General features: G+C 37.7%; 1 protein-coding gene across 2 annotated transcripts in view; it reads left to right on the top strand.

Moving 5' to 3' along the window:
• ATAD2B (ATPase family AAA domain containing 2B) overlaps positions 1–23867 on the top strand; it is a 79196-nt gene that overhangs the window by 16076 nt on the left and 39253 nt on the right. Inside the window, exons 2-16 of one of the 2 annotated variants that reach the window (XM_054179901.1) lie at positions 745–899; positions 2095–2141; positions 3159–3312; positions 5867–5969; positions 6495–6603; positions 7886–8002; positions 8361–8436; positions 9852–9950; positions 10636–10747; positions 11489–11604; positions 12371–12545; positions 13119–13207; positions 14159–14318; positions 15856–15946; positions 23186–23497. In XM_054179901.1, the coding sequence (XP_054035876.1) occupies positions 745–899; positions 2095–2141; positions 3159–3312; positions 5867–5969; positions 6495–6603; positions 7886–8002; positions 8361–8436; positions 9852–9950; positions 10636–10747; positions 11489–11604; positions 12371–12545; positions 13119–13207; positions 14159–14318; positions 15856–15946; positions 23186–23497 (1915 nt within the window). Of the gene's footprint in view, positions 1–744; positions 900–2094; positions 2142–3158; positions 3313–5866; positions 5970–6494; positions 6604–7885; positions 8003–8360; positions 8437–9851; positions 9951–10635; positions 10748–11488; positions 11605–12370; positions 12546–13118; positions 13208–14158; positions 14319–15855; positions 15947–23185; positions 23498–23867 lie in introns of those variants that run through there. The other variant, XM_054179903.1, reaches the window with a different exon arrangement.

Here is a 23867-nt window from a genome sequence, read left to right as displayed (position 1 = left end):
TATTATTCTAAAACTTTTCTTTTTTTTCGGTAGTTCACCTTAACAGAGGCAAACAGAGGTTTGCTGTCTTTCCACTTAAAATGTACTGTTCTCAAGTAATCCTTTGCTAATATCTTTGAGTTTCTGTGTGTGTTACCTAGAAGTCCAGCAAAAACTCCAACCCCTCCAGTAGTGTTTAGGTGCTTCTTAGAGGTGTTAGAACTAATATTGGTGGTGTGCATAATGTGGTTAATGAAGATGTTAGACAAAAAGTGCTGTATGAAGTCTATTTTGAGTTACTTCTAGCAGTGTGTTTCATGGTCTAGAGAGACCAAGGTATTGCAGAACTCTTACAGGAAGAAAGAGTATAATATGACTGTTTAAGCAGTTTAAAGACAATGTCAGTAGAATAAATTCATGCTGTGTTTCAAGTATCTTAATTTTCTTGAGTCCTTCTTTCTCTTTATTGCACAATTAATTCTCCCACAAATAGGGGACAAGTAGCAGTGTCACGTATGATATGCAAAGTGCAGTGAGTTTGAGAAGCAGAATGCTTGCTCAGAAATAACTATAAAATAGTAAAGAAGAGTATAATATTTTAAATTATTTTAATAGTTTTCAGAAGGAGTATTTTTAATATTTCACACAACATGGTTACTAAGAGTTTGGTATGGACCTCTGTTAACTAAGCTTAAGTTTCCTCTCTGTCAGGATATATACAAATGAGCCAGTTGATTACTGTTTGATGCTTATTTTTCTTTTCAGAAAGATGAAGGTAGCGATGCTAGTTTGAGTGATAGCCACGTATCTCCTCCTGCCAAACGTACCTCAAAACATGCTGATCCTGTGTGCAAAGACAAGTCAAAATCACGCAGTACTGGACAGCGAGAGGAATGGAGCATCTCAGCTGGACAGTCCAGGTAACTTAGTCCCGGCTGGCAAATTAAGTCTTACCGTTATTTCCTGTATTGTTAGCACACTTGCGCTATTTCTGCACTGAACTGGAGGTCAGGCTCAAGAGTTTACTTTTCAAGTGTATTGCTTTCATACCATTTGTGTGTAGTTTAAGACTCCAGGAATGTGGATTACGTCAGTCCCCTAATCAATTTCTATGCGAGTTTGAGCAAAAGCAGAAAGTAATTTTGAGATGGAATCTGAGTAATTTTGATATGTCTGAATGTAGCAACTTGATTGGTATTTTTATGTCCTCAAGCTAGAAGGCATAACATTTTAATTAGGAAATTGACCATTATCCATTCTCTAAGGATGATAATACCAGGTTCCTTTCTGTTGTTGTTTTTCAGGCCTCTCTTCCCTGTTTGCTTGTAAGGACTCGAGTAAATCACTGTATTTTGTTATATATAGTCTCAGTTATGCCACATTTTATAACTCCAAAGGGAGAATTTAATTTTAAAACTCTGATTAATAATATTTTAGAAAGCATTCTTGTATTCATAAGGTGCTTAACATGATTACAAATAATTGAGCCATGAACTTACAGTTAATACTGTTGTGTTTTTTTTATTTATATTTTTTGAATGAAATTGGCCAGAATACTGAAACTTGTGTTACTCATATGGTGTTACTTTGACACGGCTTTTCATTTGAGATGTTCAGGTTGTGGTGGTGTTTTTCTGTGTTGGGGTGTGTGGTGGGTGTTTTTTTTTTTTTCTTTCCTCCTTTTTTTGCTCTGCCAAAACCCAAAGTGCTGGGCCTAGCAGTGATCTTGAGTTGCTAAGGCTTTTCTCAAAAGTTCTGTGTTCTTGCAAGTTTATCCAAAGTGTTTGAATGATAATTGCCTTTGAAGAACTACATCAAGGTTCTGTTCTGTAACTTAAGAGGAGAGTTAATAGTAGAACACGGTGTGAAGGTACATTGGAGAGCTTAGTAAGAGAGATGTATAGATAATTGGGGGGGATTCATAGAATTGACAGTTGTATCCTCATTCAGGTGTTGGGCATGAAGCAGATTCTTCAGAGGCTACACTTCTTAATGATTTTGATAGCATAGCACATCCTGTAATATTCTATGCTTCAAGTTCTATTTTCACTGGATAACTTTTGCTTGGATAAGGAATGTTAACATTGATTTGTGTCTAATATGATTGTTCCCTAGGTTAACTTCACAGCCTGGTGCTACACTACCAAATGGACGTAGCTTATGTAAGTGTATTACAGCAGACCTTCTCATAGCTACTTTCACATTTAACAGTTTTCTGTCAATGATTTTCAGCTGCATATATATTCAGTTGGTTTTGATAACTTTACTGGGTCCTCTGACCATTTTGACTAGAGAAGTTGTTCTGGCTTAGTTTTCTTCTGTCAGCATCTTGGATGCTCTGTAGACATAAAGAACATTTTTAGACAAAATTCCATTTGTCGTCTTAATTCAGACCTGCTGGCCATGATCTCAATGTTTTTCTTAATTTCCAAATTTACCCTTATCAACTGATTTTGGCCTTTCACTCCCCGCTGGTGTCTTTATTTACTCTTTTTGCTCATTTAAAATTTGGCCTTCAGTGGTTCTTAACGTTACTTTATTATTGCTTTAGAGAGACCTGCCTTGTCTGCAGCTCCTGTTACCTTGGACAATTTTCTTATACACTTAAGCTTGTACCTTACAAACTTGCTATCTCATTGCATATCTCAGCTATAACCACTTTGTCTTTTGTCTCCCTTTTTCATCAACTCTGTCTTGTTTAGTTCTGCCTGAGTGTTAACTGTTAAGCATATTTGGTGTTTTTATTTATCATGCTGCTGAAGGAACAATTCAGGAGTGGGATAGTGGGATGTCTGAGTAGCTGACAGAGATTTTGTTTTTTCCTTTGGTGAAATAACTATGCTGTGTCTGACCTTTTGATACTGTATTTAAAAGACAGAGAATTGGAACTTTGGGCCAAGTATGCATTTTAGTATTTGTTAACTTAAAAATACTGAATAGATAATTGAATGCCAAATTTTCGTTAAATAAGATTCTCTTATAAGGAAATCAGCTCAAATCTGAAGATAATAGCATGTATGCCAAGGTTGGTAGGAATTGAAGTACGTGAGTAAATACGAGTGGTCTTACTGTGTTCTGTAACTTTGGTTCATTGTCCTTGCTAAGTATTCTCTTACTAATTTTTTTGTGTGAAAATGTTGTTTCCTGCATTTTGAAGTAGTAATACAAATTTCTCTTAGCTCTCAAAAGCCATCCCCTTCGAGGGGAAAAAAAGGCAGATGGGGACCATGCTTGCATAAACGGAGATATAGAAGTCAGAAAAAGTTGTCGGTCCAGGAAAAACAGATTTGAAACTTTGAATCAGAGTTTATTGTTTGATCAGCTAGTAAACAGGTATGTGGGGATGCTTCAGTTGTATTCACCGATCATCTTAATGATTTAAAAGAAGGTAGAAACCCCTGTCTTCCAGTACCATCTGTGTTTTACTGTGGGAATGTAGCACTGAGGCAAGCTAGAGTGTGGTTTGCGTTACAGGCTGGGTCCTGTGCTGCAGCTGCCTATGTTATCCATGCTCTGAATGCAAAAACAACTTACCAGACTTTGAGGAGTAAGTTACTCTGTGTTTACACCTGTGTAAAACTGTGTATGATGGCGGTTATTGCAGAGCAGCTGACAAGCTGTAAATCCACACCCTAGTTTGTTTCATCGTAACCTGTTTATGTAGTGATACCCTAAATGTGATGTAAATTGGTGATTAGCAGCAGTGCTTGGAAGCTCTCTATATTTTGCTTGTATAATTTTGATCATAAAATATCAAAAGTTTGTAGCTTCCCCCCCCCCCCCCGCAACCATTTGTTAGTAATTCATATAAGGTGGGTGTCACTTTTTGACATTTACTGTGCAGACAAAGTAGGTCAGAATGGGAGGTATGGTCTGGTCTGAGCACAGGAATGGTAGCCAGAATACTTTTTTGAAATATTAAGTCTTATGTGGCCCTAGGCAGGCCACTTAAGGTGTCTCAATTTCCCACCTGTGAAGTGGGTTTTGATAGCCACATATGTGCTCATACTTGCTCTAGTGCTTGGAGGATGATTTAAACATGCACATTTAATTGCCAAAGATGGCCCTTTACTGTTAAATATATTCTCTTGAATCTTCAATTTTTTTAAAGTTTACTCAGTAATTACTTGGTATGTTTACAAGTTTATATTGTGTTATATTTATTTTTCTAACTGCAGTTGAATATCTCTCTCCTCATCAACAATAGGAAAAAATCTACCATGAAGATTGTAAATTGATAAGATCATGGTACTGAAGTCTATATGTGAACTGATAACAGTGTGCCCCATAATCATTGGAGGTTTTTAACAGGTTAGACAAGTATCTGTCAGGAATGGTTTACATATTGAGTAGACTCCCTTGCCTGGCAGAGCAGATAGATTTTTCCAGGTCCCCTCCAACCTTATTTTCTTTGATAGCAGCTATTTTACTTCAAGTGGTTGTTACAGGTATTTTAGAAGAATTGTTTAAAATTGAAAGGAGTGAGTTTACTGACTTCTATCATCAGAATTTCTATTGACTTCTTTCTAGGCAGGATTTCACACTTTGGATTTACTTCTAAACAGCTTGTAAGGAAGTTTATGCCTTATAACAATTATAGAATCATAGGATAATTTTTTGGTTAGAAAAGGCCTTTAAAATAAAGTGCAACCATTATCTAACTCTACCAAGTATGGTGTTAAACTACGTCCCTTAACAGCATATCTGTGTCTTTTAAACACATCTAGCAGTGGTGATTCAACCACCTCCCTGGGGAGCTTTTTCCAGTGTTTGAGAGCCCTTTCAGTGAAGAAGTTTCTTCTATATCCATCTAAACCTGCCCCAGTGTAACTTGAGGGCATTTCCTCTTGTCCTATCACTTGTTACTGGGGAAAATAGGACAACACTCACCTCTCAACTCCTTTCAGGGAGCTGTATATAGTGAGGTCTCCCTTCAGCCTCCTGGGTTCCTTCAGCCACCTGTCAGAAAAAAATCCTGTTCTCCATACCCTTCACTAGCTTTCTTGCCCTTCCCTTGACCCACTAATTATATCTGATAATTGTATATTATATTCTACAATTCTACTATAATTCTAGTGAAAATTCAATGTAGAGAGCAGTAGCTTGGTGTTCAGGACAGGTGGCCAAATAATTGACTTGGCCTGGCTAATACTCTGTTGTTTTCTTCTTTAGCAGTGAAGCATCTTGGCCAGGATTATTTACACAGCATTTGACAGCTGTTTACAAATACTTATGATAATGAAAGTGTGGATGAATTAAATAGTAGATGAGAACTGGTAGAGTAGTGAGGTCAAATAAAAAATGCTGAAATTCTAGGTGTTACCATTTAAACTTGCATTGTTCAAAGAAATCCTTCCTGTAGTAGTGCCTTTCAGAAGGCAGGGTAAGAGGCTATAAAGCTTATGGGGTATAGGCATTAATTACTTTGCCAGTATTGTAATTATGCAAGTGAAAAGCTTTACTTTCTCATTCTGCAAATGTAATTGGATCTGGCATCTGATCTGACATCTAAGCAGTTAAATTTCTCTGCTACGATTTACACTCAACAAAAATTTAAAAAGTTGAAAAATGCTACAGCCTAATTTGAACCTCCAGTTTTAATGGCATTTCTTCTTCTGCACACTCCTTAGTTTAGACTCTGTGGGTTCATCTTTCACTTTTCTGTATTATGGTTGGTTTTGGAGTTAATTGATAGATTCAAGAAGCTACCCGAAAATTTTCAGTTTTAAATCTGTTTGCGTATTTAGTTGACCTGTAGACCTTGGAATAGTTGTAACAAACCATAGAATTAGGTATGCTTGTTTGGTGCTGTGTAAAATTTCTGCATGTCTGCTATTTTAAGACTATTGTTTGTTATTTTTTTTAAAAACTATTGAATATACTTTAGTACTGCTGAAGCTGTGCTACAGGAAATGGATAATATTAACATCAGGAGAAATAGGAGGTCTGGGGAAGTAGAACGGCTACGGATGTGGACAGATACAGAATTTGTAAGTGCAGACTATCTCAATTCTTGAATAAAAGTAATCTTAAGGGGAAATACTTGTGGTTTTGCCATTTCCATACATTTGTCTGTTGCTCTGTCAAAAGGTTTCAGCCTTTTCAGTGTATAACATAAAAAGGATAAACTCAAATTCATAACAAAATTCATGGATGCGTAATAAATTGTTCTTTTTGTTTTAATTGATGAATTGACTGCTATGCTCTCATGATGTGCTGTGGTTGTTATTCTATGGTTTGAAACACACTGATAATCTCAACACAGGAGCAAGGACCCTCATCTGCTTTGTTCCCTGTGACATCTTGGTAATGATGTTAATTATATGTTAGATGAACTATCACTGTCTGAGAGACTTACCTCCTGTTAAATGAGATTGCTTTGTAGTCTACATGTGAAGGGCTGTGTGGGGAAAAGACTTGGGGGCTTGAGTTTGTCTGGGGTATTACTGAACTGTCATCTGACATTGAGTGATACGGGAGAGCACTGATAAGAATGCATGTTAATTTTATTCCAGGAAAACATGGATATGTATTCTCGAGTGAAAAGGAGGAGGAAATCACTGAGGAGGAATAGCTATGGAATTCAGAACCACCATGAAGTGTCCACAGAAGGGGAAGAGGAAGGTAGGGTTTGTGAAAAATGATTTGTTTAAAATACATATAAAAAAAACCTCTCCTCAAAATAAGGTAGGAATATATTGCACTTCTGAAAAGAATTTTGGTTTGGATCTGAATTTGTAGTTACTAAATGGACCAATTAAAAAGACTTGCAAATAAGCAGACACTGAAGGATTCATCTTTTTTAAAACATTTTAGGGATCTCTGCATGGTTCTCTTTGAACAACAGCAAATTTCTCTGAAAGCTGCAGAACAAAGCCTGGTTTCTAAATGTTTATATACTGCTTTCCCTTACTTCTGTTTTCTGTAACACTGGGTAATTGGAGCTTTCCTTATATTCCCACTAACAGTCCTCTGGAGGAAGCTAGGATATGATGCAAGTAGTTGAAAACTACACATGTTCTGTCTGACTTGTTACTACTTCTATGCTGTGTGGCAGTTACCAGAATGAATGTGTAGTAGTTCTGCATCCTTTCTTTGGGGCAGGTGTTAATTCAAGTCTCTATTTTTCATCCATCCACTAGATTTTTGAAGGCTTGTAGACTCAAAACTGTGTTTGAAATTCTACCTTCTCTTAAAAATTTGGATGAAACTGGCCAGTGGGTTCAAAAAGTATTGAGAAAGAAGGGATTATAACTAACTGATGACATGATCAACAGCATCCTTGGCTTCCATAAGAAATCAGACCTGTACTTCGGGGATCCATACAGGGCTCAGTATATTGTGTGTCAGTTTTGAGATGAAACTACTGTAAGAGGTGTGGTCTGTCCCAGTCAAGAAGAATGCAGTTGTAATTCCGAATTCTGTGGGTGGAAATTCTGATCCTGTCAACAGATGGACCTAGATGGTAGCTTTATATGGTGTACTTAGTAGCTTTGTATAAAAGTGATCTTGTGAATTGTAAAGTTGTATTTATTTTCACACTATTTGATTTTTCCAAGGCTGCTGGAAGAAAAGAGAAGAAAGGCACTATTCTTGATTTGAAGGATAATTATTGAAGTAAAAAGACAGAGGGTAGAAGTATTTGAAGTACTCTGCAACTAAAACTAGTTCAATTACATTCATCTTTCTGTTGCTTTTCCAAAATCTTCTGTGGGAAACTAGAAGGAATTGTGACAATGTGCTGCAGATTTATCTTGGTCTTCAAATTCCCAGTGGTGTGCCAATTAATGCTAATTAATAAGAGGGTAGTAATTCTCAGTGACCATTAAAAAGTTTATTTGGGGAATCAAGATAGCTCTAGCATCAAGTAGAAGTGTTCTGAAAATATTGTGCTGCCCCCTAACAGAGTCTCAAGAAGAAGATGGAGATATAGAAGTAGAAGAGGCTGAGGGAGAAGAAAATGATCGACCATATAATCTCCGACAGAGAAAAACTGTTCAAAGATACCAGGCCCCTCCTATAGGTGAGGAACTAAACAGTGCTGATACCGGTTTCTGACCCTGAACATGTGATAAATAGTACATGCAGCACTTTGTGACTGTCATCTTGCTTCTGTTTTTGTTCACCACATGAACAGGATTACTTGAGGCATCATCTGTTAGTTTCAGTGGTGATGGCATTGTTAGTGTGTGCTCCTTCACTGAAATTTGCAAGTATTACCATGTGCAGGGCTCAGGGCTGGAGGTGAACAGGATTTAGATTAAGGAGTAGTTGACAGAAATTGAATTGAGAAAGCAGCTTAGTAAATTAGGTGATTACTTAGAATAGTTTTAGTATTATTTTGTAATTGCTGTTACAAACCTGTAACTTTTTGTACTCAGTTCCAGCTCATCAAAAGAAGAGGGAAAATACACTGTTTGATATTCACAGATCTCCTGCAAGAAGAAGCCATATCAGGTAAATGTCAGTCTTTTGGTACATAGTTGTTTGCCTTCCCTGAGTACATTTCTGTTAGCTTTTGATTTTGAAACACATTTGAGTGAGCTGTACAGCTCATTCATGCATGTGTGTGGGTCATGAATTGGATCTTAGGTTGAGATCCTGATCAGCATACAAAAATGAATTTCATAGCACTTCATAATGCTAGTAGGTATTTGTGATAAAAAGAATGAAGACGGGTGTGCTGCAAGTACCAGGAGAGTTGTACATTGCATACTGTAGATTTTTCTGTAAGGGCTTATATTTAGTGTGTAAATCCAAAGCAGCAGTGTAACAAACATCCCCTTTCTGTTATACAAAAGCTGATACATCAGGGTAATGTGTTTTGGTTTTTTCCACTTCACATTTCATCCAAGTAACATTAGCAATTTAATAAAATATTTTTCAAGCATCATCTTTGACTCTTACCTTTTGTGTCAAAATCTGGAATACACCAAGGTCTTGGAAACTGTTGATAGGCTTCATGTAACAAAACAGATGAGACCAGGGCTTCATAGATTTAAAAACCCAAAACCCAACTTACTCAGAACTTCAAATAGATAAATCTCTCCATGAACAGAATCCAAGTAAATGAATGTTAGTCTCAGCTGAAACTCATCTTAATGCTCAGTGTAACAGTATAGTGAAAGTATGAAAAATAAATAAAAACCAGCAGAATCTTATGATTTCTTTGCAATATAAATAAAGAAAATCAAGTGTGTTTAAGTGTGTTTTTGGTTTTTTATGTTTAAAATTTTAAAAATTTATTTTTTGCTTAATGTGCATATGATAATGTTGGATAATATCAGGATTTGTACTTTCTAGTAGGATACAAATAATGTGAGATCTGTTATCCCTTCAGTGTTAGTATGCTGTACTCTCAGAGTTAATACCCTCATACAAATAGACTCTATGCTTTAGGAACTATGGTTTGTGTGGTGGTTTTTTTGTTGTTTTTTTTTTTTTTTTTTTCCTAAAAGACTAGTTAAAAGGAAACAGTGAAGATACCAAAGATAGCAAAAACTCTCCTTACTTTCCAAGTAGGGAGAACTTGATATTTCTGTTACATAAGAGGTGGCTAAAGGGTTGGAAGGTTTCCTAAGTGCAGTTGCTTCCTGACAGACTTCAGCAGCTTACTGATTGAATACTCAGTCAGTTATCTCAGTAACAGGGACTGGACCACCTTATGGGGGTCTACCGTGTTCTAATAATGATCATGTTGAAATCAGGTACCCTGTTGCAGTAAAAGATGTTTTTAGTGCTTAATAAAATCTGCATGCATCTTTGTAGAGCACTGTAATTCCCCTTTCAATTTTGCTTTTGTGAAAGAATCAAAACATGCTATTCTATGGCAAAAAGGACTGAGTTTTATGTTTATTGTGCCACTCCAATAGGAGAAAGAAGCATGCCATTCACAGCAGTGATACAACCTCTTCAGATGAAGAACGTTTTGAGAGAAGAAAATCTAAAAGCATGGCCAGAGCAAGAAATCGGTATGAAAACATCCTTGATCTTTAGAGGAGTTTAATCTTCAGTATTAATCAGAAAACAAACAGAACTGTTCTGTAATGTTCTCTCACTTCTGCAGAGGTTTTTGATTCTGTTTGGAAGTACCTACAGGCACAGTTTAGGAGGACTGCTACTTATGTATTAACATAGATTTCAAAGTCTTACGAGTAGATAATTGACAATAGTGATAAAAACATGGAAGGATGAGTACTTAATTGATTCAGTTGGGTTATAAGACAAGCAACTTCTATTGGTTAAACTAGATTTTCATTCTTGATGTAACTTGGTCACAGTTAGTTGAGTTGTACTCCCAGTACTATCTCTTCCTGTTGTGTAACAATATGTGCATTCTACGCTTTGGCACACTTTTGACCTTACATTTATTCACCAGTTATCTAGAAGTGGAAGATCTGTAAGAAATAAGAGTAAATTTACTTGCTACTACAGATAATTTAGTTGGAAAACTGAATGGCAGCAAAGGTATTTCCTTATCTTTTTTCCATCTCTCCCTGTCTGCCATGCAGGAATTCAGTGACGTACAACTACCAAATGTGTAGTTCCAAGTGTAATCTGTAACTTTACTGGGACCTTTCTTCCTCTTTTTATCAGCTACATGATCACAACAGAACAGTATTTATTTAATGTTTTCTTTTAATTGTTGTTGAATAGGTGTCTGCCTTTAAACTTCAGAGCAGAAGACTTAGCTAGTGGAATCCTGCGAGAACGTGTGAAAGTTGGGGCAAGTTTGGCTGATGTTGACCCTATGATTGTTGATAAATCGGTAGGTTTTGTTTGAACTTCTGATTTTCCTTGTCCCAATCATGCATAAGCAGAATTCATCACTGCCTCTGATTAGACTTGAAGTAAATTCATAATCATCTCACTGATTTCCTCCCCCCCCCCCCCCCCCCCCCTCCCCCCCCCTTGCCTTTATTCCTTTGTGCTACGAAGCAGGCTGCATACTTACTGTAAATAAGCCAAAAGATCAATTGCCCAACTATATTTCTTTGTTTACAGTTAGTTTGTGGTATAGGTGATTACTTGTAACAGTAGACAGTGGGATACACTGATCAGTGCAGGAAACAGAGGTACTGACCACCTGAGTGGATTAGCTCAGTGCCAGCCATGTGGCTCCCGTGCCTGGTCATTAACAGCAGTGCACATTAATTCATGGTCTGTGCTGTTTCAGAAGCTGATGATTTATTACTTGAAGTACTTTAACTATACTCATGTTACACTGAGCCTGAGCTTGAGTTGATTTCAGACTTAGGCTGGATCTCTGTAGGTGTCCAGACATCCCTGGCAGTGAATCATATAAACTTCAAGTGGGCAACCTAGAGTTGAGTTTCTTGATTGTTTTATTTAAATTATTTTTTTCTTGATACTTTGAAAATGCATGGAACTCTAGTTGATCAGTGAAAAGCTGTTTGTATTCAAACATGTTATTTCATAAATAAAGGCACTTTTGTGGAAAGGTGTTTCAATATATTCTTTGTATGCTTTGCTTTTTTTTTTTCCTAAGGTGCGTTTTGATAGTATAGGTGGATTGAGCCATCATATCCTTGCACTTAAGGAAATGGTAGTGTTTCCTCTTCTCTATCCAGAAATATTTGAAAAATTCAAAATTCAGCCACCAAGGTAGGTGTATTTACTTTTACTGTGTTTTATTTCATTAAGCTCTGAAGAATGTTTCTCTTGAAAACACGTGGGAGATGAAATCTTTCCCTGGAGTGTTTACAATTCAAATAGATGTATGTGTTTGCTACCCTACTTGTCTACCAAGGTGTAATGAGTGAGACAAAGAGTTAAAGTCTAATTGATTTTTCTTGTACTAGAAAGGTAAACTTTGTGATTTGCTGAAGAAAGATTTCTCAAGTGTGGTTTTGTGTGTGTTGGGCTTTTGGAGGGCGTGTGTGACTTTATTTTTTTTTTTTTGCATTGTGTTATGTACTGTATTAAATCAAGCTAAATGCTGGTGTTTCTTTTATAGAAATAACTATATAAATATTATGGGTTTAATATGTAATCTGACATCTTGGTATGTGATTTAAATGGGTACATGTAATCTAAGTAAACTGAAAATCTTGGAATACTTTTGATATTTAAAGGAAGTACATCTCCAAATACTAATCTAAGATTTCATTTTTGGGGAGATTTTTAGTGTAAAACAATCTTTTGGAAGGATGTGCTTTTGATTAATGTTCTTTACAAAGCAAGGATTTACTGACTTGAAATAATAAAATAAACTTAGATTTTATGAAGTTGTGTTTGAATACACTACATATTAATAGTAGAATTTAAGTCTGTCTTCTCCAGGCTCCCTGTCTTCATTATAAAATTTGACTTGGAGTTTTTCAGGAGACATAAAATAAGTTTGTGACTGTGTTGATCCATTTATCTTCAGGGGCTGTTTATTCTATGGTCCTCCTGGAACAGGTAAAACCTTGGTAGCTAGAGCTCTAGCTAATGAATGCAGTCAAGGAGACAAAAAGGTGGCTTTCTTTATGAGGAAAGGAGCAGACTGTCTCAGTAAGTGGGTTGGTGAATCTGAACGTCAGCTTCGACTCCTTTTTGATCAGGTTAGAAGAAAATATACATTTTTCATACAATTTTCCTGTATGTTGGGTTTTGTATGTGTGTGTTTTAGGCAAAGTTACTTGCACTTGAAACTAAAGAAACTGTAAATTTTCATAGATTGGGCAGGATCTAGCATAATTATGTATTTAGGTTAAAAAAAGTAGAGGAATGCTGACAACAGCTTTTCTTGCTCTGAAAACCGAGAGAACTCTCTTGACTTGGCCATTAACAAAGCAGATGTCTAAAGAAACAGATTATGAGGGGATAAGATGCTGTTCTCTGTAACTGAGTATTAGGTGGCTCTATTTGTCTTTAATCTCTCCAACACACAGTAAAACTGAGACACTGGTGCCATCTTGCTTATTCAAGGGAGAATGCAGTCTTTAGTTTTGTCTGAAACAGCACTGGAATTGTAAAATCCTTTTATTTTCAGGTTGTACACCTTTTGATAAAGGTATCTTAATATGTGTTAGTACCTTGTAATAAAACTAAAATGCTTTTGATGATGATGGATAAATGATGAATTAACAGTGAATTTAATTTTTAAAAAAATTTGTGTTTTTTTTGCATGCCAGGCTTACTTGATGAGACCTTCTATAATCTTTTTTGATGAGATAGATGGCTTAGCTCCAGTTCGTTCTAGTAGGCAAGATCAGATTCACAGGTAATATTTCTCATATGCCTCGTTATTCTGGTAAACACTTAAGTGTAATTTTGCTCAGTTCCCAAGAGGCTGTACTGCTGCTGAAGCCCACTCACATCAGAAAGGACAAATTGATTTTTTTTTTTCGTGTGTGTCAAAAGTAGTCTTTCTGTTTCTTCAGACAGACTGAATTTGCTGGGAATAGAATTGTAGTGGAGAATACTCTCCAACTGCATTATTAACTTCAAGATTTACACAGCCTTTCTTTTGTTTATAGTTTTTTTACTGTAAACACATAGTTACCAGCCCAGTAGAATAACAGTTGGGGGGGCAGATATTGTAAACTGAAGAAATGTAATGTTCTATGAATGAGCTGGACACCCCTATCATTAAGGGTTCTGGATGGTATGACGTGCAGACTTACCTTGAGCTGCTATCAAGTCAATTTTGAAAACGTGTTTTATATCAGTTTGCTGCTGGCTGGAATCTTTCCTTCAGTCTCAGTTTTGCTCTGTTTCTCACAGCAGTGCACTTGTACCTTCCATTTTATAGGTGGTGGCATTTGTATATATATTTCCCTCCGCAAAACTGAGGGAGACAGGAGGGAAGTTTTGGTGCCAGCAGGCTAGAAGTTTATGGGAACATTTGTCTTTGTCTTGATTTATTTATCTGTTGTCTGGCGCTATAGTTGCTCTAAACAGGACAACATACATGCTCTTGATGAAAGAGAACTTTTCATGGTTGCAAAATAGGGCTTCCTGAGCTCACATTGCCCCAGAATTTTAAAGGAGGAAGTTTGATGTAATCCTTACTGAAATCATAATATTAGCATAACATTAATTATATCAAAAGGTTTCTTCTTACTTTGAGACTTGAAATACTTTATTTCCTTTGAAATTATGAATGTTGCAGTTGAAGTAAAAATTCTTGCAGTGTTCTCTATACTTAATTTTTTTTTAAACTCCCTTCTAGCTCTATAGTGTCTACTCTTCTTGCTCTTATGGATGGACTGGATAATAGAGGTGAAATTGTTGTAATTGGTGCTACAAACAGACTGGATTCTATAGATCCAGCACTCAGGAGACCTGGTCGCTTTGACAGGGAATTTCTTTTCAACTTGCCTGATCAAAAGGTAAAATACAAAAAAGGAGATTTAATAAACATTTCTAGTGTATTAAACATTTGAATGCTTCAGTCAAATTAAACTTATGAAATAAAAGTGTATTCTTACTTGTAAAATTATTTAATTTTAGGAAGACGTTTTTAGTAACACGTATACGTGGAATGGTTTGGGTTGTAAGGGACCTTAAAGATCATCTAGTTCTAACCCACCTCCTACTGGATCAGGTTATTCAGACCCCATCCAACCTGGCTTTGAACACTTCCACGGTTAGAGCCTCCACAGCTTCTCTGGGCAACCTATTCCAAAGTTGTATTAAACTTCAGATTTTCAGAATATAGTTAAAACTAAACAGAGAGGTAAATTGTTTGCATTAAACTGAATTGCAGATTTAAGTCATAGAATGGCTTGTGTTGGAAGGGACTTTTAGAGATCATCTACTCCAACCTCCCTGCTGTTGCCAGGGACACCTCTCAACTGAACTCAGCTGCTCAAGGTCTCATCCAGCCTGGCCTTGAACACCATGAAGGAGGAGATATCCGCAGCCTATTCCGGAGTTCTACCACCCTAGGAACTTTTTCCTAAGATTAGTCTAAAACTGTACTTCCTCATCTTAAAACCATTCCCTCTTGCCCTCTTATTAGATACCCTTATGAAAAGGCCTTCTCCAGCTTTCCTGTAGGATCCCTTCAGGAATTAGAAGGCAGCTGTAAGGTTACCCTAGAGTCTTCTCTAGGCAGAACACCCCCAGCTCCCTCAATCTGTCCTTACAGCAGAGGTGTTCCAGGCCTTAGGTCATTGCTGTGGGCCTCCTCTAGACTTATGAATGAATTATGTATGAACTAATGTATGAAAAATGTATGGACTGAGGGCTCATTATAAAAATTCATACATAACTGTTGGGTTTTTGGTACAAGGAAATAGCTTTATTATAATCATGCAGGCTGCTTAGCGCAGAAAAATAGTATGTGCGAAGCCAGACATTATTACATTGGCAATGGGAATATTTCAGGTCCTTTTCCAGACTTCTATAAACTCAGCTGTATAATTTCATAAATTTACACTTCAAGTTAAATTTTCTTTGCATATTGATAGGTGTATTTGGATTCTAGAGAACTGTGAAGTGGTTTTGAGATTCATGTGTATGTACTGTGCTACTCAGACATGAATTCATTGGTGAGCCATTTGACAGTAGAAGTTGTTAATCATACGTGCAGCAATTAAATTACAAAATGATCCTAATTATAAAATAATTCCTAATAAAACATGAGGTTTGATCAGTTCATGTGTAATAATGTTGTATAAACAACAGTATACTGAAAGAGTAATGCTTATATATGAAATTGAAAAGGAAGGGAAAGTGTTGCTGTTGAGAGACTTTTGAGAGCTAAGTTCTAATGTGTGCATCTCAGTGACATGTCAAAACAAGGTAAAATAATTATTCACAGAAATAAGTAATATCTTTAGCTAAAATATTATGACACAGATTTTTAGCTTGTTAACTTTGAACTCACCTTTGTAATTTTTTCCTCCTCTTTTAAAAAATCAGGCACGAAAGCACATTTTACAAATTCATACCAGGGATTGGAACCCCAAATTGTCAGATCCTTTCTTAGGAGAGCTGGCTGAAAAGTGTGTTGGTGAGTATTGCGGTGTTAGTACCTTTACGATAGATGCGTTCTCTTCTGTGTGAAGCTTTGAAGGTATCTTAAATGTATCAGGATATTTTGTTATTTTTACTTTTCTAAACTTTTGCACTTTCAACATTCTCTTTTGGAATGACAAAAAATGCTTCTGACTTACTACAACACAAAGTGAGTAGTCAGTTGTTAGAAAATAGTTTCCTTTCTGTAACATCCTTACATAGCGTTTGTATCCTCAAAGGGAAGCAAAGTGAAGTGGGAACTGGAATCATTAAGCAGAGTTCCCATTAAATTAGCATATGTTATAGAAGAAATAGGGAGACTTGGTGCTTTTTTCTGTGTACTTATGGAGGCGAAAAGGCTAAATCAGTACTTGTGTGGTTTTCTGGTTGTGTTTTGTTTTTACTGACTGGCATGCTCTCCTGACAGAAATCCAACAAACTAACCATCCTTTCTAAAGATGAATTTTTTTCCAGATTGCTAGCACAGGACAACCTCAAAGTGTAGGTATAGGCAGGGGGGGGGAAAAAGCACTGCACTATGAGCACATTAAATACAAATTCAGAGAGTCTGAAGTCCTGCTGTGCTGAATGGAGAATGGTTGTTCAAGATAAAGCTGCTGCTTAAAAGCTAGTCACAAATAAACCCAAATACCTTTCTAGTGAATTTAACAAAGGAAATGACCCTAAAATGCACATCACAATCTCTTCTCAACAATTTGCCATGCAAAGATGCATCCTCTGTTAGTCATCTGCTTGGACAAGCACTGAAGTTCTCAGAGAAGGGATGGTCTCGAATATCTGTGCATTGGAATCCATCATCAGAGAAATAAGAACTTTAAAGTGAACATCAGTCCATTCAGTCAGCTGCAGTACATCCGAATTATCCTCTTCATCTGCAGGGGCATCTGTCATCGAAGCAGCGTCCCTCCACTTTTGATTCACAAAGACCTCAACATCTTCTGGTGAGGAGAAAACATAACTATCCAGCAAACTCCAGTTTTAACTTTGGTATAAGACAAGCATGTACCAAACCCATTCTGCTTGATTTGTGCAAAGGCATGGTGCCATTTAGTGGGAGAGAGGGAATAGATGCGATAACATCCAGTTCTTTCTTTTGAAAGTTCACCATTTTTTTGCAGTGAGAACCCAACTACATATTTCAAAATTTCAGGCCATTGAGAAAGCCATTTGTAGGTTTGATTGGACAACAACTTCTAAATATATGTATATTTTGTGGAAATTTCAGCAAACAAAACCAAAAACCCTTTTCTGTTTTCTTTTGCTTTCCTACTGTCCAACTACTTTACACTTGACTGTTCTGTATCTTGGAATTTAAATGTTTCCATACATCCCAGATGGAAAATCTTTTGACTGTTACAAGGCCTTTTAAAAGCAACTGAAGTGAGACTGGTTTATCTTCTTCATCGTGAGATTTGTCTCATCATTTCTATAAATGAAATCTGCAGCAACCAGTTAGTCCCAAATTTTTAGTGGTGCTTGCAAATTGGACTCATTGCCACACTTGTCATACTGATACAATATGTACTGGTCTGGTTTTTCCTCTTGTGTGCAGATTTTCTTTAAACCAACCAACACCCTGCCCCACAAGAATATCCCCCTTCCCCATGTGACAGTTGCCTACACTTCACAGGTTTGTATGTTTCTCCAGTTCAGCAGACCTGGCAACACTTAACTACAAGCATATGGATTCTAATGAAGAAAACGGCTGAAATACTACCGAAGTAAAGTCCTCTGGGGAAGCAAGTGTCTGTGTGACTTGGAACTTTTTAAGATCCCGGAGAGTAATTATGAAGAAATTAGAAGGGAAATGCCTCAGGACTTGCAAAAAATAGGTTACATCCTGAGGGTTGAGATTTTTTTAAATTTTATTTTTAAAAAATATATATATTTCTCCCTGCCACGGTTATAGACTTCATACCTGTTGTAGGAGGTTTCTGTGTGAGATCTGGAACACTTCTCTGCATGGCTACGTGACTGCAATGGGTGTGAGACAAAGTGCAGCAGTTTGGAGAGGGCATAGAATTACTTAGGAGAGCACACACTGATGTCTCATTAGTACTTTCAATAAACACTCGTAATAATTAGGTTTTCTCTTCTTATTAGAGATGGGACAAAGATACCCTGAACTTTGTAAATACTTTCTTACCTTTTATATTTTTCTGAATGACAACTTTCTGTAGGTAGACAGTGGAGACACTGTTACCTATTAAATCTGTCTTGTAGGAAACTAAACACACTAGCACCTGAAAAAATGTGAATTCCTCTATCATCTTGCAGAGTAATCTTTTTAGAGTATAATAAGAGTTATTTAAATAATGTTAAGTAGAATTATAAGGAAGCAAACCATCACACTCAATATGCTTGTTAAAAATACCCTATTTTGTGCTTTATTACAGTGGGAGTGTTTTGTGGCAAAAGGGTATCTTGTAAGATTTTTTCCCCCCTGCACCCCATTCCAATGTAATGATGGACAGGAAAGTTTTGGCATGACTATTTGTGTTTTTTCACAATTTCTGAAAAAACATAGCTGTTTTTCATTTCTGTCACCATGCTGAGTTGTTCACTACCTCTCCCTGCATTCCGTTTTGGGAGTTGTAGGGAACTACGCAACATAGGAGCTCTTGAAGGCACAGGAACTGGCAGTTCCCACATGCTGAAAGATGAGCCACTGGGGAAGGTGACTGGCCTGGATGAGCAAACAGCTCTTGAACGAATTAAGGGGAAAAAAAAGAGGCTGTATCACCTTTGGAAAGCGGGGGAGGCAACTCGAGATACATTTAAGGATGTTGTTAGAACATGTAGGAGAAAAATTAGGGACGCAAAAGCCCAGTTAGAACTTAAGCTGGCCACTTCTGTGAAAGATAATAAACAGCATTTTTATAAATATATTAACGCTAAAAAGAGGGGCAAGAAGAACCTCCACTCCTTATTGGACCTGGAGGGGAACATTGTAACTAAAGATGAGGAAAAGGCTGAGGTTCTAAATACCTTCTTTGCCTCAATTTTCAACAATAAGGCAGGAGGACTTCAGGATGACTGGCCTCCTGAACTGGTTGATGGGGTCAGGGAGCAGTGTAGTACCCCTGAAATCCATGAGGAATTCGTTTGGGACTTGCTGAGCCACTTGGATACTCACAAGTCTATGGGATTGGATGGGATCCATCCTAGGGTGCTGAGAGCTGGCAGATGAGCTGGCCAAGCCCCTCTCTATCATTTTCCACCAGTCCTGGCTCACTGGAGGGGTCCCAGATGACTGGAAACTGGCCAGTGTGATCCTCATCCACAAGAAGGGTCGGATGGAGGAACCTGGAAACTCCAGGCCTGTCAGCCTGACCTCAGTGCCAGGGAAAATTATGGAGCAGATCATCTTGGGGGCAATCACTGCGCACCTGAAGGATGGCCAAGGGCTCAGGTCCAGCCAACATGGATTTAGGAAGGGCAGGTCCTGCCTTTCCAACCTGATCTCCTTCTATGATCAGGTGACCCGCCTGGTGGATGTGGGGAGGCCTGTGGATGTAGTCTACCTGGACTTCAGCAAGGCCTTTGACACCGTCCCCCCCCAGCAAACTCCTGGCCAAGCTGTCAGCCTGTGGCTTGGACAGCAGCACTCTGAGATGGGTTAGGAACTGGCTGGAGGGCCGAGCCCAGAGAGTGGTGGTGAATGGTGCCACATCCAGCTGGCAGCCAGTCACTAGTGTTGTCTCCCAGGGATCAGTGCTGAGCCCCATCCTCTAATATCTTCACTGATGATCTGGATGAGGGGATTGAGTCAGTCATCAGTAAATTTGCAGATGACACCAAGTTGGCAGCAGGTGTTGATCATTTAGAGGGCAGAAGGACTCTGGAGGGACTTTGACAGGATGGGCAGATGGGCAGAATCCAACATGATGGCATTCAACAAATCCAAGCGCTGGGTGCTGCACTTGGGCCACAGCAACCACATGCATGCAGCACTACAGGCTGGGGTTGGAGTGGCTGGAGCGCTGCCAAACAGAAAGGGACCTGGGGGTGCTGATTGACAGCTGCCTAAACACGAGCCAGCAGTGTGCCCAGGTGGCCAAGAAGGCCAATGGCATCCTGGCCTGGATCAGGAACAGCGTGGCCATCAGGAACAGGGAAGTCACTGTGCCCTTGTACTCAGCACTGGTTAGGCCACACCTTGAGTCCTGTGTCCAGTTCTGGGCCCCTCAGTTTAAGAAGGACATTGAAACTCTTGAACGTGTCCAGAGAAGGGCAGAGAGGCTGGTGAGAGGCCTTAAGCACAAGCCCCTGCAAGGAGAGGCTGAAGGAGCTGGGATTGTTTAGCTTGGAGAGGAGGTTGGACATGATGATCTTTGAGGTCTTTTCCAACCTTGTTGATTCTATGATAGATTAGAATTAGTAGTCAAGATTGTTTCACGTGGTTCAGTAGCAGTTTGTTGTAGGTTTTTTTGGGGGCTATTAGGCAGAAAAAAATATAGAGAACGTAATTTCAGCACAGTAGAGGTGGAAGATCATGGCTGTAGAAATTGTCATCAAAGTGCAGTGTTTGGAAACCTATATGGGAATCTGTTTATTTGCTGTCCTGCTCTTTGGAAGTTGCACTTTGAAAACGTTTAGCAGAGTGTGGTGGTGATAGGTATAAGAAATGGGTTACTTGACAAGAACACTTGTTTTGTGCTAAGTGTATTTTGCCTGCCAAAATGTTTCAAAAATGGAAGCAGATGCGTTACACCTTGGTTTTACATTACAGAGTCAATTTGGGCAAAAATAAATTCAGGTTATTTACTGCTGGGGTGAGACTTTTTTAATTTTGCTTTGACAATACTTTGCTCGTGTTTTCTTCTTAATCACTGTGCATTTACTTCCTAGAAATATAATACTCTTTAAAGTTTCACAGGATGCAGGATTTTTGCAGTTTTCCTGTCACTGAAATGGATGTACAGTATGCACAAGAGAGTCCCTCAAAGAGAGACACCAATTATTAGTCTTCAAATGTAATTGCTCCTTAGAAATGAAAAGTAGAAATGGAGACTAATTGTGTATCTGATCACCTGAGGATTTAATGTTAAAAATAGGCTACAGGCTATTATTTCCTAATTTTGCAATTCTTTGGAGATGTACAAGCGGTGATTAAAATGACTGTTAGAAAGTGATATTACAGCATTTATTAATAGGAAAAAAAGGAGAAAGGATATAGCTTCTGAGCTGCTGAATCTTTTGTCACAAAGATACTAAATTAGTTTTTAAGGTGACAGGCATTCAGGGTGTTACATATCTCCAGCATATCTTTGGTTTAGTGTCCCCCCCAGACTTTTTTGTTTAATCCTGTATGCTTGTTAGATGAGACCAATTTAAGTGGGATGTGATACCTGCTGTTGAAAGAACAAAGCAGAATTTAGAGGAAAATCTTTGGTTTTGGTTTCTCTAATGCACCTGTAGCTACTGTCTAATGGGTTCACATGATTGAGGGAATGTGCCTGCATGGTTTGGATTTCATGATAGGGGTTACTTAAAAATAAAATAACCTCGGTGCTGAAAATCATTAGTTGCCTATTGATTAATAAAGTGAATGTATTTGAACATAATTCCATGTGTATCTTAAGGTAACTTGTGAATGTGAACTGCTACAGAATTTTTAGATAATGGCCATAGTGTGTATTCACCAAGCTTACATAATTATACCTATTAACCTGTTTTTGAAATGGGAAAACTTTATTTAAAAGTTGCAGAAGGTGTCTAATATTTATGGTGATCTTCCATCTGGGTTTTAATTTGCTTTTTAAAAAAAAGGATTTTCAAGTACATGAGAGAGTCAGGTGGAATTTGAAGTCTCAGTTGCTTTAAGTCATCATTATAGCTGAAAGTTTGGTATTTTTTATTGTCATCTCCCAAACGTATGTATCTGAAAGATGGAGATGGAAATTTGTCTATCTTCTGTTTTAATTGCTTCCTTTTTTTGTTTTCCAACACTGTGTGTAGAATCAGTTTTGTTTCTTGCTGCTGTATGGGTCTTGCAAAAATGTGTGTCTCAGCAACACTGAGAGAGCATTGGAGAATAAAGAAATAAGGCAGACTTCAGTTCTGGAACTTGGTGCTGCTGAAACACCAATACAAAAACACAGTAGAAAAAAAGTGCAAGTGGTGTAAGACCTGGCAGGGAGGAGGAAATCTGCTTTAAAAAGTTGATTGAGAATAATGTAATTAAAGCATTGATTAATTAGTTTCTATAAACATTTTGTTGCAAAACCATGAACTCTTATGTGGCAGTATGTCAGTGCAACACGTTTTCCTATAGTGACTGTAATTCTCTTAAAGAGCTTTATTCCTGGAATTGTTTTATGTTTCTTGAGAGATGGAGCTGTGGTGCTACAAAATACAGTGGCATAATAATATTGCTTGCTGAGAGAGATGGCAAAATCAGGAATATGATTTCCAGCTCTGGGGGAAAATGCCAAACCATTAGTACTGCAAAAGCCACAGAGGTATTAAGTCTCTCAGTATTTTGTAATTACCAGATCAGCGTTTCTCATTAATGATGATTAAGCAATTATAGGTGGCCACCTGTAGATATTCATGAAGCTAAGCTAAATTAAAACCTGAATACTTTTTCCTACTCTGTTGGTTATATTGGAAAAATTATGGAAGTAAAATTGTCTGAAACATTTTCTTGATAGTAGAAGTTCACATTTTTCTGAGTCCCCAGTTTACTTCTTTAGCAAGAGGTTTAATCTCTTCCATAATCTACTCATGAAACACTTCCCTACATACTGCTCATTTTCTCAGTCTTTGAAAGTTTAGTCTGTGATGTTCATCCAGTATAACAAAATTAAATTGCTATTAAAAATGTATCTTCATGTAGAGATACTGCAGTAAAAAAGAAGGCTGCCCTGTACAGTATGTACACATACTTTTTAAACAATATTAAGGAAAAACAGAGTGATAACAAACTGCAGTCCTAGGCTGAAAATGCTCTATATGTTGCATTATATAATGAACGTGTAGGTAATTTTAACCTCAATGTTGAGTTAATTTCTTACTGTATTTCAACATTACCTCTGCATAATGGTACACAACATTGCCACTGGATTATGACCTAATACTTTTTGGCAGATGCTTTGTGGACCTTGACAATTAAGTGTTGCTATATGCTTTTATTTTGAGGTGTGTTTGAAAGATACGTAGCACAGCGATGCCTATTCATGGAAGATGTTTTTGTTTTTGTGTGCACTAGGGTACTGTGGAGCTGACATAAAAGCACTTTGCACTGAGGCTGCTTTGATTGCCCTGAGACGACGCTATCCCCAGATTTATGTGAGCAGTCAGAAATTACAGCTTGATGTTTCTTCAGTAGTTCTCAGCGCGCAGGACTTTTATCATGCAATGCAGAATATTGTGCCTGCTTCCCAACGTGCCGTGACATCTTCAGGACATGCATTATCCCCTGTGATCAGACCACTGTTGGAACGTACCTTCACTAACCTTCTTGAGGTTTTACACAAAGTGTTTCCTCATGCTGAGTTTAGCCAGGGTGACAAAAGTGAAGGTATGTTGTTTGGTTTTTGTTATTGTGTGGGTATTTCTGTTTTTCTTTGCACATGCAGTTTCAGTTTGGAAATATTTCAAATGGGGTTTTTTTTGTATTACTAGCCTGATGTGGATTTGGTTTGGTATTGTTAGTGCATAAAACCGACTAGCTTGGATGGTGTGTAATTATTTTTACTGGTTCCAACTTGCTGTGGAGTTTAGTAGACTGAAATATATATAGGTTCCTATACATAGATGAAGATGCCATAGATAGGAGTGCTACCTGAAAAAGGGACAATCCCCAAGTAGTTTACAGTTTAGGTACAAGAAATAGTGGGGTGTAATGACATGGCAGAACAAAAGGAAATAGTGAAGTAGCATTGCTCAGT

The sequence above is a fragment of the Dryobates pubescens genome, chromosome 3, assembly GCF_014839835.1.
Source record: "Dryobates pubescens isolate bDryPub1 chromosome 3, bDryPub1.pri, whole genome shotgun sequence".
NCBI classification, from domain to species: Eukaryota; Metazoa; Chordata; class Aves; order Piciformes; family Picidae; genus Dryobates; species Dryobates pubescens.
This window is presented reverse-complemented; position numbering and strand designations above follow the sequence as displayed.